Source organism: Myotis yumanensis, unplaced genomic scaffold, assembly GCF_028538775.1.
Source record: "Myotis yumanensis isolate MYYU_CA2020_CCGP unplaced genomic scaffold, mMyoYum1.0.hap1 SCAF_3, whole genome shotgun sequence".
NCBI classification, from domain to species: Eukaryota; Metazoa; Chordata; class Mammalia; order Chiroptera; family Vespertilionidae; genus Myotis; species Myotis yumanensis.
Window position 1 is genome coordinate 112490461 of NW_027223754.1, and position 14153 is coordinate 112504613.

Below are 14153 nucleotides of genomic sequence, written 5' to 3' on the forward strand. Positions count from 1 at the left end.
GACTGCATCATGGGAGTTCTGACCGCTTTATCACCTGTTTAGGCCTTCAGTAAAATTCAGTCATGCCTCCTACATTACTTGGGATTGGTACATAGTGACATTTAACCACAGCTCTGTCATGTCACCAAGGTACTAGGAGGTCGCCCTCCCCACTAGATTCCCTAAAACAAGCATTAAAGAACAAGAAAGTATAATGTCTACAATTGAGCAAACATTACAGATTCACCCCATTGTTGCAGTGTGTGTGTGTGTGTGTGTGTGTGTGTGTGTGTAAAAGAGAGAAAGAATATATATTCATCTTTCAAAATGCAACACATAGACTTCTGTGTGACTGACTTGAGAATAACAGAAAACATATGAGGGTGGTGAGTAAATGTTTCCTATGCGGAAGAAGTCATCACAACCTAGTGAGCTTCAGGGTCTTCAGGCTTGTTCTGGGGACTGGACTGAGGGCTGCCATAAGGAGGAAGATCATTCTGGACGTTCTGGACAGTGTCAGGTAAGATCAACATGGGGTCACCAGCTGAGAGAATAATGAGATGGGCTGAGGAGAGGCTTGGGTATCATGGGAAATGTTTGAAATTGCCTTTCTAGGAAATGAACTAGGTATTCCGAAAATACTTGCTATATCATCAACAAAAGAAGTGACTCTGAAGAGCATGGCAGGCAATGCTGCACGGAGGCTCTGGGATAGGCTGTGCTGGTCACTGCAGCCTCGAGCAAGGATTCCTCAGTGCTTCTCTCTTTCCTCTGTAAAATGGGGTGGCAACAGTGCTTACCTTAGAGGGCTGTTATTAATAGAAACATGACGTACAGTTCTTACCTGGGGCACAACAAACAATTTTTTTCAGTATGTAAAGTGCTGGGACAACATATGCACAGCAGGTACATTATCCTTTGACGTGCAAGGACGTTTTTCTTCCATTACTTACACACAGGGGGAGGGAAGAGTGGAATGTGGTAGCACAGTGGGCATCCATGCCATCTGTACACAACTCAGGCACTGGAGTAAGAGGAGGTCCATTACCGTTGTCCCAGATGTAGAGGGCGATCTGTCAGAAGGTGGGAGACCAGCAGTGAGGGAAAGAACTCAACCAACGCCACCCGTATAGAAGGTATGCAACAGTTCCAGGAAGGGCAATAACACTTTCTATAGGCAGTATGAGATGGAAGCATGTCAATTTGTCAATATTCAACAGCTCTTTACTTACAAAAATAGTAATTCCATATGTACTGACCTATCTTTTATTAACAACAATGAACTAAGAATCAATATTCTGACCTGCAAAAAATTCCAAAGTTGTTACAATCAATTGTAGGAAAGCTATTATGAGGATTCCCAAACATCACAGAGAAAGATGCAAGAAAATATTATCATGACTGGTTTCCTGCAGTATGGTAATGACATAGCCTAACCACCCGACTTGCTGAAAAAATTGACAAATGTAGACAAAATATCTTTAAAATCATTGTAAATGGCTTGCTAAATTGGCACAAGAGTGTGGAGCTTATAAGGACAAAAATGCAAGAGTGAGAATCTGGGTCAAGGACACCAAGGACGACAGCCTTCCTGTGGGATGCGGAGTTTCTGATTTGAGTTCTGAGCAGACAGGCTATGACCCACCGAGGTGGGGTGTCTAACAGCAAACCTCACAGAGCTGGGAATCTGGAGCTAGATGGAGGGGAAACCATCTCCAAATCCCCTCTGGGATTTTGTAACCAAAAGCTAGGCTTCCCTAACTGTGCCACTTACGTGGTCCAAACACCTCAGAGGGATTTAAAGTGGCCCCACATCAGTACAACTGGCAGCAAAAGCAAGTACAAGTCCTTGCTGAGGAGCCAGGACCTCAATGCAGGACTCAGAGGATTGTGAGACAAAGTTCCAAAGGAGCAGGAACACTCAGAGAATCCACAAAAACACAAAGAAATGAGCTGATGAGCAAGCACCAGCAGACACAATTTCATCCAGACTGGCCGGAGTGGAATGACCTCGGTGGGGAGAGATGCATGGGTGGTGGGGGAGGATGAGCTGATGGGGAATACAGGACACCTTTTATACCAGAAGACATGAATTCCTGATTACTGAGACTTTTAACCAAATAAACCATGACATACCTCATGTTTCAAATCTATTGTAAAGTCGGACCTCAGGGCCTCACTCTTTAACCTCTTGGTAAGCCTAGGAAATAGAGACAATTTGATGGTTTTTTTCTTAAAACAGAAGAAGTGTCAAACAAGAATAAAACATTCTTGAGATTTTCCCATGTTTGAAAACAGGCAAAAGTACAAATTTTAAAATAAAAACAGGAATTTAATATCTGTGATACAAAGGACTGTGAAAATGCAAGGATTGTTTCAAATGCAGCATTCATTATTATAACATCTACCAAATAATGTAAAATACAATGCAATAAAAATACCTTTTTAAAAAAAGCCCTAAAGTTTGTTGACTCCTGATAATCCTTACACTAAATAATGACAGAGGAAGAAAAAGACAGAAAAACAAAAAGCTTGCTTTTCACCATCCAACTTCTACCCAAATGAATTATAACTTGTGGAGATTTTAGTGGAAGAGAGCATGTGGTGTTGGGGAAGAATGTCATTTTCTTGCTTGAAAAATCTTCAATGGCTCCTTGCAATGCACAATCAAGCCCCAAACCCCTGGGCCCAGGCATGAGAGCCCCTCCATGCCTCTCCACTTCCCCAGCCCCTCACCACCCACCTGCCCCAAGCAGGGCACACTCCTGCCTGATCTCCTCTCCTGCTGCACCGCTGCCTCGAAAGCCCTCACCCAGCCTTTACTTGGCAAACTTTCTTCAAGACCAAACTCAAGGCCTTCTTCTCTGTGAAACCTTTCCAGACTTACCAACCAGAACAAATGAAAACTTCCTTTGCTCCCAGAAGCACTGGAAGCACTGCCCCATTAGCTTTGTCACATTCATTAGTCTGTTGTGCATACATCCTTCCCTGTGCTACACCTTCTGAGTCCTGCCAGCACTGCCCACCGTGCCTTGGCCAAAGTGAGCACTTGGTGAGTAGCCTGAATTGACAGGCAGGATATTCTCTGATTCCAAGCGGAGGGAGGTAGAATTACATACTTAAAGACCCATGGGGTTCCATATGGCTCTATAGATTCATTACAGGGTTAGAGATGAGAACATCAATTCCAATTATAAACCTCCTAATATAAATTTTAAGTATAAAGAAATAACGGTGATTTCAAAAGAAAGTAGTAAGAGGTTTCCAAAGTGTTTCCTGAGTTTTTAGCCGTGGTTAAACCACAGGTATTTCTTCAAAAAAGTACTTTTTATTAGAGGAAAGATAAAGAATTATAATTTCAGTTTAGTTATAAAGCATTTGTCTCATGGTTGATGCTAACGTAGCCTGGTGTCAGGTGGCTCCAAAAGAAACCCCATGCAATCTCTGTCGATTCCTACTCGGTCTCTGCCCACAGATTTGTGAGTTGGAGTGAGCAATGGTACAGGAAAGGACAATATTCTCAGGCATATTCCAATATATATCAAGAGAAAAAAGTTCAGCCCTGGCATGGAATCTTATCCAGTTCGAATTCTACTAATTTGGAGCCAGTTTTTATAAATAAACGATAGCAAGGTAACTTTGGAAACTGGACTCATGCCAAGTGCCTCCAAAATCTGATCAGACCACAATTAGACTCCGAAGACAGAAAAAGTCACACCTTGCTACAAGCAAGGGACACAAAGCTGTGATCAGAATCCAAGGTCAGGCGACACCCATTGTGAGATGGTCACACTACACATGCCCCTTCTTAACAGACAATAAACACCTCTAAACTGATAGCCTAAATATGCCCTCTACTTTTGTCTTTAAGTTTCTCATTCAATTCTTGAATTTTTTTCTTTGGGAGGAACCTAAGAGAGGGGAAAAGTGAAGACCAAGGATTGTGTCATAAAGATAAACAATGACCAACTGGAGGACAAATAAATATGTGCACTGATATTTTTAAGTGGCTGTGTCTAGCAGCCCATGGAGTGATGGCTACCTCATGTGACCACGTGACACGGTGAGCCTAAGTCAGTCACCTGCAAATATGTTTAGTTTTAAAAGTATGCAGGATATTCCCCTAACATAAAAGGCTAGTCCTAGTAGTGGGAACTTATTTTCACTTTTCTATATACCAAGTGAGACAGCACAAGGGTTTTTTAAATGCTAATTTCAGTAATCAACAAAGCCCCCCAAAAAACAATTAAGGCCAGAAATTTCAATTACTTAGATAAAATATTTCCTCATTAAATATTCAGTTCCTGTCAAATATGACATTTGATATTCAGCTTTCCTATTTTTGGAAGGCTTTAAGTCATGCCCCAATATCAGTTCTAAGGGCACACCAGCTAGACTGGAAACTACAACAGACATAGGGCCTCTTCGACTCCATTCCAGGAAATCTTCCCACAAGACTTTTCTGGTTTCACTGGCAAGCCAGTCAACAGAGTGAGCTATTGAAGGAAACCTAGGTTAAGGTTTGATGGTGGGAAAATAATGGTGAGCAGTAACAGTGTTCTGTAGTAACACCTAACTGAAGAAATCACCTTATTGGAAATTAATGAGTTTCTCCAAAGATGTTAGCATGTTTTTATAGATACTCTTAGAATATCCCACAGGTGGATCACCAGGAAATGTTGAGCAGTGTTAATTCAAACCGCACTGATGTGAGACTGCTAGGGCAAATAATATTTTTGGTGGGAAAATAGTCTAAGAAAGTGTGTCTTGACCACCTTTAAGTAACCAGTTTGTCTGGTGACTTGAGCTGGAGAAACACATTTGTAACTGTAACTATAAATTGTTCTGCCTACTGCATGAGCTAGAAAGTCATGGAAAGGAGACAGAGGGAATCAACATTTTTATAGAGGGTGCTGTCCATCACCTACATAATACAGTTTCCCCTTCCTTCTTCCCAAGAGATTCCGGTTTTGAATAATTCTTGAACTCGACAAATGGACTCCAGGGTCAGAATTAGTTTGAGCCCAACCCAAGCACTGAAATTCCCTGGCAAGTGTTAATGGTCCAGAGGTTGGTACATGCCTGAAGTTGATCCAACCAACTTCACTTGGACAAGGTCCAGCTAAAGACTGATAAGCATTTACTTCCATGGTTAGAGAGGTTCTCTACTCCTGGACACAAATAAAACACACTAGTCCATAGTGTCTTGAAACCACAAAGGGAACCAGATTTAGGATGAACTGAAGCTGTGTACTCAGCAGGAGAGACAGAGAGAACCAGGGTCCTCAGCAACACTGTTGATCTCCTGTAACAAACCACCACAGACCTCAGACATCAGTGAGGTTTGAATTAACAGTAATAATATGTCCTTCATCCAGCCTGAGAACTACATAGCTCCCAATTACAGGAGGAAATCAAGTCGGCACATTAGCTTTGGAATGGGGAGAAGCCATCTGGGAAGAACCAGTTTTGCAGTTGATGGAGCTAATTGGTACTTATGCCTCCTTTATTCTAGCTATAATACCAATTTCTTGAAAAAATAAGTAAGAATCTCCTATTGGGAGATCTGTATCTGAGTCACATTAGCTACTATGCTAGATGGATTATATCATTTTTTTTGTTTGATTACTGTCTGTATCACGAGAAAACAAAAATACAGTCTAAGATAAGCAGAATTTTTAATTTGGTCCTGTGGTAGAGTCTGCATTTTTATTTTGTTTTGTTTCTGCTGGCAGTGGAAAGGGAAGAAAGACAGGCAGAAGACCATGAATATTAATTAACTATAAACATTCCATGGTTTGTTGGTAATTGTTCAGCGTTGTAAAAGCAGATGACACTCAATATGGAAGCTAACTGGTGCCTCCTTCCTCTATCACACTATTATTATGGGGCAAGTACTAGAAATTTTCTGAACTCATGAAAAAGATTAGTCTTTTGGCCCAAATTCCCTTAGCTGTAGCTCCCTACACATACTACTGCAGTGGCATGAGGTGCTAAGCTTGTCCAAAAGGCAGTGAGCTGGCACTTGTCAACGGGTGTTTTCAATGACTTCCTAAACACAAGGAAGAGAACGATGTGCCTGTGGGACTACTTCTACACGATGCCAGGCAATCCATATCGTAAGTGTCGAATATGTTGGCTGGTGCAGAACCTGCAGCCCCAATTCACAAAGCCCTGGCAGCTGGTCACATGGTGACATGAGGTAGTTAGGAAATGAGCCGTGGAGCCTGCCAATATTTGGTGGCCTCTACACATGTGAGCAGTGAGGCCAGAGAGCAGAATCATAGACCCAGAGGTTTCATAAACCAGGTGAAGCCTTAATGCCAGCATGACGAGCAATAAGACTAGACAAAGCTAACCTGTATGAGGATAGTGGGAGTCAAAGACACGTTCAAGACACATCACTACCAACCACCTGGTTTAAAAGGGGAAGGTAGGTATTTCTTTATTTTTTAATATGTTTTTTTAATTCTTTATTTTTTAAAGTATTACATGAGTCTCCTTTTTCCCCCCATTGACCTCTCCCCTGCCACCTCTTCCCCCAAGCACAAGCCCTCACCCTCCTACTGTCTGTGTCCATTGGTTTTGCTCATATGCATGCATACAAGTCCTCTGGCTGATCTCTTACCCTCCACTTCCCTCATAGGTTGTACAGTCTGTTTGATGCTTCTATGTCTCTGGTTCTATTTTTGTTAATATGTTTTTTATTGATTTCAGAGAGGAAGGGAGAAGGATAGAGATAGAAACATCAATGATGAGAGAGAATCATTGATCAGCTGCCTCCTGCACGCCCCACATTGGGGATCGAGCCTGAAACCCAAGCATGTGCCCTGACTGGGAATCGAACCGTGACCTCTAGGTTCATAGGTCAATGCTCAAGAACTGAGCCAAGCCAGCCAGACAAAGGTAGGTATTTCTTACACCTAACTCAATAAAAGGTGAATTGCATTCAGCATCAAAATAGATCTCCAAGAAGGTCCTTGCTAGCTGGGGAAATAGGGATGGAAGAAGGAAGGTGAAACTCTCTAGACTAGCAGGATTTGTATCCAGGACGAGAGGCCTCCAAGTTCAGAGGGGTGGGATAGAGAAAGGAGTTCTGCTGGCTTCAGAGAGATGGTTATAACCCCAGGCTTACTGTACAGGCTCTTTGTAGGTCTGTTGGTTTCCTCTTTGGCCCTGGGGGAAAGAAGTGCTATCTGCACTCAGAGAACATCATAGGACAGGTTATAGCTGTACTTGTCCCTCTCTCAAGAGAAAGACAATTCTCTCCCCTCAGTACCCCTGCCCTCTGCCCCAGCCCATCTAAGAATGGAGCAGGGAAACTGAGGATCCTCCTGGACATGCCTGGTGCAGACTGGGAGCAGGGTGTCCTTGCTCTGCTGTCTCAGTACAGGCATAGGGTCACGATTTTAGTTGAAAATAACAGAATCCACTGTCGTCAGTTTAAGCACAAAATCCTATATAATAAAGAGGGAAATATGCAAAATGACCGTCACTCCATCACAAAGATGGTGGTGCCCACAGCGGAGGCGGGGTGGGGGGCTTCTGTAACACAAGATGGCTGCGCCCACAGCGGAGGCCAAGTTCCCATAATGAGTCTTAACGAGCAATCAGCAGGGACCTGAGGCTGTTCCCCCACCCCCCGTGGGGCTGTACAGGGAACCTCAGATCGCGCCCCCCGCCCTGGCGCCAGGTGAGGGAACCTCAGGCCACATCCCCGCCCAGCAGGGCTAGATGGGGGACCTCAGGCCGCACCCCTCACCCCAGCACTGGGCCAGGAGACCTGAGGCTGCACCCCCCACCTGGCAGGGCTTGACTGGGGACCTCAGGCCACACCCTCCACCTGGTGGGACTTGACGGGGGACCTCAAGGCATGCCCCCTGCCCTGGCCTAGGCTGGGGGACCTCAGGCTGTGTCCCCCCTCCCCCCGGTGCCAGGCCAGGGTACCTGAGGCTGCACCCCCCTACCCATTGGGGCTTGACAAGGGTGGGACTGGCTGGGTCTGTATCTAGCCCAATGGGGGTGGGGCCAGCCGGGTCTGAGTCTCGTGTGATTTCGAGGCGCACATGGGTGGGTGGGGACTTGACTCTGGGTTCCATGCTGCAACCCAGACTCTGACAGGAGGAAGATTTTCATATACATTTTACTAATTTTCTTTCATCTCCGACACTTCTATTATAGAAAAAGGGCAAATAGCAATATTAAAACATTTCCTCCAATTAATCCCCTTTTAATGTGCACAAATTTCGTGCACTGGGCCACTAGTACATTTATAAAAGCATATAGGAGGCCCACAGGATTACTGGAAAGTCAGAAGAAACTCTAGGCAGAGATTGTCAGAATAACCCGACAGAAATGGGTGGTCAAGGGATTGTGGCCTCTGCCTCCATTAGGAAGCTGCTAATCATCAGGGAGCCACTGTCTTGGCTGCCAGACCCCAAATGATCCCTCTCCTATCATAACCTCTTAGGCCAAATAGTCCTCCATGCATTATCTCTTTCCCCTTATAACTCAGTTCCCAAAAAGAATTTTCCATGGGTCACTTACCTGATGGAAGCTGCCTCCCCCTCCCACCCCCTCCCCCGCCCTCACGTGGGGCTGTTCCCTAACAGTAAGGAAGGCTAAACAGCAGAGTGCTGTTGATGTAATTTTTGGATTCTCAACAGAAAATATTATTAACCTTGAAAATATTTTGTCAAGGAGGGAATTACACTATAAGGAACTTTCAAGTGTCAAGGGATTCGTCAAGCAGTTTCAGCCAGCCACTAATGACAAGGTATCTACTACCTCTATACCTACAACTGGCCAGGAAGCTTTTCAAGACTCCAAACCTTAGATATAGCACACTTCATGTAAGAAATAATAGAAACCTTTCACCCTTGAAGACATAAAGGCCACAACTGCTTTATCATCTTTCCATTCCTTAAAAATTACAAACACATAATAATCTGAAGTATTCAGATTAAAGAGGACCTGTTAATTACCACATTTCTCCAGAATTACAACTTAGTTATCTTTATTTTCCACATCTAAAAAACCATCATAAAATAAAATAAATAATAAAAAATAAAATAAAAAGCATTAAATAAATAATTTAAAAAATAATAAAATTATTAAATAAATAACAAAAATAAAAAAAAGCATTATTGTAATTATACACACAAAGAGCTGGGTATGAGTATCTACAATGCCTCCTGTCCCTCTGTGTGACCCATGTTTAAGCATGCATACCCATGCACATGACTAGTAATCAACTGCCAATCCCAGGTGTGTTACTGATTTGCTTTCTTACTGACAAAGTCAGGCCTATTTATTGTTAACTAGATCCATTAACAATAGTAATAACACTCTTTTAAGATGATAGATAGATAGATAGATAGATAGATATAGATAGATATAGATAGTTATATAGATATATAGATATATATCTCCTATATAATAAAAGCCTAATATGCTAAGTGTCTGGTCGTCCATTCAACCAAAGTGTAATATGCTAATGATATGCTAAGGCTGCTCAACCGCTTGCTATGATGTGCACTGACCACCAGGGGGCAGACAGTCAAGTGGTCGACCAGTCGCTATGACATGCACTGACCACCAGGGGGCAGATGCTCCGACTGGTAGGATAGCTTGCTGCTGGGGTCCGGCCAAGTGGGACTGAGTGAGGTGGGCCAACATGCCCTGGATCCCTCCCGTGGTCCCTCCCCAGCTGGCCAACCTTCTGTGTCTCTCCCCAGCCCCAATCATGCACCGGTGGGGTGCCTTGGCCTGGCCTGCACCCTCTCGCAATCCAGGACACCTCAGGGGATGTCAGAGAGCCGGTTTTGGCCCAATCCCGCAGAGCAGGCCAAGGGACCCCACTTGTGCACAAATTCGTGCACCAGGCCTCTGGTATGTGTATATATCTATATATCTATATATCTATATATCTATATATCTATATATCTATATATCTATATCTATATCTATATCTATATATATGTTAAATAATGAGGGAGAAGGAAAGAAACATTGATATGAGAGAGAAACATCGATCAGTTGCCTCCTTCATGCACCCTGACCAGGAATCAAACCCACAACCTGGGAATGTGCCCTGACAAGAATTGAACTGGTAACCTTTTGGTGCAAAGGATGATGTTCAACCAATGAGACATACCAGCCAGGGCAACAACAGTAATAACCCATGAAGGTAGACTTCTCCGAGCATGTATGTGCCCTCCCTTAGTCTCACAATTTATTTTTTGTTTGTTTGTTTTAATTTTTATTGAATATATTGGGATAACATTGGTTAATAAAATTATACAGGTTTCACATGTATAATCTATCACTTATATCACAATTAATTATTCACCTTATTTTGCAGGTGAGTACTATTAATAAGTAAGCACAGAGGGGTTGAGTGATGAGTCTGAGGGGACTAGTAAGTGATGAGGCAGAAGAACTTTCCACTCTACCACATACTACCTCTGGCTGAAAACCTATTTAAGATCCATTAATTATAACACTCAACAAAATAAAAAAAAATCTAATAAATTCTTACTTGTTTAAAAGTGGAATACTAAGGGCCCAGCCAGCAGCAAAGTCTGGGTATTTAAAAATTGTAGGATTTTCAGAAAAGGCATAATGGTGAATTATTGTAGATTCTTCATCATGTAATGCTTTTCCTAAAAACCAGTCCTGTTAAATAAAGATATAAAATGTCATTTAAAAAAAAATTCATGTCACATCAAAAACAAAGTCTTATAAGTAGTTTTAGCTAATTAAATATTTGAAATAATAAAGAATTAGCACAGATTATATATTTTTTAATTTTCTTAACAAAAATATAACTAATATTCATGACAGTTAACAGAGCATAATTTTTGTCTATAAAGAGAGTAATTTAATATATCATCAGGATAAATAAAATCTAGTCATTATACCATAACTATATAAGTAGTATTTTATAAAATATTCTGTATCAAAACATTATTAAGGCAAAGTAACAGTTTACCCTACACCCCACGGAAGTTTGCAAAGAATTTGAAAAATTCCTTCCTGAATCAGTGCCTATTTTATTCATTTATTCATTCATTCACTCCATTAACATATATTATTAGTTATTATCAATTACCATTTAACTTTGATTCCACATCAGACAGGAAGATAGCTTACACAATAGTGCGAAGACAGAAAATAAGGGAATAAAGTGAGTTCAGATAGTGACTGCAATGTGCTATCATGAAAATGCACACAGTGACTAAGGGACTATCCTGGAAAGAGGTGACAATTGAACTAAAGAGCAAGTACTATCAAGGAGCTAGCTATGCACAAATCTGGGAAATAAAAGTCAAGGCAGTTAGTACAAAGTCTCTCAGGTGGGAAAGCTTGATACATTTGATGAAAGGAGGAAATTTAGTGCGGCTAGAATATACTGGGAGTGAAGAAACGAGGTATAAGAGAAAGGCAGAAGATAGATAAGAGTGGGTTTTACATGCCAGTGGAATGTAACATAGACTTTATTCTAAATGCAGTGGAAGACTCCCACTTCTGGCCACAACAGAACAGCCTGGCTCAGGCCTACTCCCACACTGACGACAAGTATAAAGCTGAAGAAATTACTTTAAAAAAAATTGATTGAGAGAGTAAAAAAACAACGAAGACAGTAAGGGCTAATAACCCAGAGAAAAGGTGTGCCCATCCATGGAAACCCCATACCCATCTCCTTTTACTCTCAGGAATTTACTGATTCCCAGAGCAGAGAGGAACACACCACAGAAAGCAGCAGCTGAGGACTCTGCAACCTCACTAGACTAAAACAGAGGCTGGAGCTGGAGATTGCCGAAAAGGTAGGATTTAAGAGGATCCCAGTGAAGTGAGCCCAAACTTCTACATGTAATCTTCCTTCAATATCAAAGCCAAAGGAAAAATCAAGAAGTGGAAAACAGCAGTGGAGAGGCTAAAAAGCTGAGCACTGACTTCAGCAGTGATGCAGGGGAGCCCCAAGCTGAAGTACAGGGTCTGCCAGGGGAGAGGGGTCTAAGAGTAAGGACATAGACATGGCCAAACAAGGTCTACAACCTAGAATATTAATTTTCCTGCAGGATGGGTTATCATCCACAGACTCTGTAATTTTTCTATTGTTTAGTGAAAAATGACCAGGCATGACAAGCAACAAGACCCCACCAAAAACAAAAGGAAAACAAAAAACAGAAACCCACAGATAAATCAGATTTTGCAGTTATCAAAAACATAAGTATGACTTACATATTTAATGAAATAGATGAAAAGATGAAAAATTTTACCAAAGAACTAGAATATATAAACAAGAGTCAAATGGAAATTCCCAAACTGAATAATACAGTAACTGAAGTTAGGAATTCAAGAGGATATTAGACACAAGAGAAGGGAGGATTAGTGACATCTAAGGCAAGTCAGTAAAAAATATCCAGATTGATATATAAAAAAAAGAGAAAGAAATAAAAAGCAGGAAAGTACAAAAAAGAGCATAAGAGTAATATGGGACACCGTGAAAAGATCTAAAATAAATGAAAAATAAAATAGAAGGAGAAAAAGAATGAAACGGAATAAATTTTTGTAGAAATACAGTCTTAGAATCTTCTAAAACTGACAAGTCATCAAGCCATAGATTCAAGAAGCTCTATAAACTCCAATCAAGACAAATACAAAAAGGCCCATAGGGGTGCATATATCCTTTCTAATTGGTGTTTCTAATTTCTTGCATGAGGGTTTCTTTTTCTCCACATCCTCGCCAGCACTTGTCATTTGTTGATTTGTTGATGATAGCCATTCTGACAGATGTGAGATGGTACTGCACTGTCATTTTAATCTGCATCTCTTGGATGATTATTGACTTTGAGCATGTTTTTGTATGTCTCTTGGCCTTCCTTAGGTCCTCTTTCGAAAAGTATCTATTTAGATTCATTGACCATTTTTTTATTGGGTTGTTTATCTTCCTTTTGTTAAGTTGTATGAGTTCCCTGTAAATGTTAGAGATTAAACCCTTGTCGGTGATAACACTGGCAAATATGTTCTCCCATGCAGTGGGCTTTCTTGATGTTTTGTTGATGGTTTCCTTTGCTGTGCAAAAGCTTTTTATTTTTGATATAGTCCCATTTGTTTATTTTCTCTTTAGTTTCCATTGCCCTAGGAGCAGTATCAATGAAGAAACTGCTTCAACATATGTCTGAGATTTTGCTGCCTATGGATTCCTCTAGTATTTTTATGATTTCCCGTCTTATGTTTAAATCCTTTATCCATTTTGAGTTTATTTTTGTGAATGGTGTAAGTTGGTGGTCTAGTTTCATTTTTTTTGCATGTATCTGTCCAGTTTTCCCAACACCATTTATTGAAGAGGCTGTCTTGACTCCATTGTATGTTCATGCCTCCTTTGTCGAGTATTAATTGAGCATAGTGGTTGGGGTCGATTTCTGGGTTCTCTATTCTATTCCATTAATCTATATGTCTGTTCTTGTGCCAATTCACCATAGCTAAGATTTGGAAACAGCCTAAAAACCCATCAGTAGATGAGTGGATTAAAAAACTGCAGTACATCTACACAATGGAATACTACACTGCGGTAAAAAAGGAATTCTTACCATTTGCAACAGCATGGATGAAACTGGAGAGCATTATGCTAAGTGAAATATAAAGTCAGAGAAAGATAAATATCACATGATCTCACTCATTTATGTAATATAATGAACAACATAAACTGATGAACAAAAACAGATCCAGAGACAGAGAAGCATTGATCTGACTGTCAAACCTCAGAGGGAAAGTAGGGGAGGGTGGGGGTAAGGGGGAGAGATCAACCAAAGGACTTATATGCACAAGTGGAACACCACCAAATCACCACAAGTTAGCATTTAATAATCAAGAATTACAACATATACAGAATGTAAAAAGCATTTCACCTTTATAAATCCTGCCTCACTCAGGTGATTTGAAAAATCACTTGAATGGCCTAACTGTGATGCATTAGTCTGGTGATGACAATGGTTTTTGAGTCTGAATGTCAAGTTTCTGTACAGAAGGATATACAAATCAAAAATGCAGACTCTTAGAAAAGTTAGGCAAACCAGTCAAAATGTCAGGTTTCCTCAGGTGAGCTCTTCAACCAATTTAGAAAAGCAGCAATAGAAAAGGAAGTAAAAGCTTGAACACAGGAACTA

The 14153-nt window shown here is 41.2% G+C and overlaps 1 protein-coding gene across 2 annotated transcripts in view; it reads right to left on the reverse strand.

The window, feature by feature from the left end:
• Window positions 1-14153, reverse strand: part of B3GLCT (beta 3-glucosyltransferase) — a 128300-nt gene that overhangs the window by 48736 nt on the left and 65411 nt on the right. For both annotated transcript variants that reach the window (XM_070409380.1, XM_070409381.1), the window contains exons 7-9: window positions 10520-10656; window positions 2116-2179; window positions 933-1052 (exon numbers count right to left, since the gene is read on the reverse strand). In XM_070409380.1, coding sequence (XP_070265481.1) covers window positions 933-1052; window positions 2116-2179; window positions 10520-10656 — 321 coding nt within the window. The remainder of the gene's footprint in view (window positions 1-932; window positions 1053-2115; window positions 2180-10519; window positions 10657-14153) is intronic.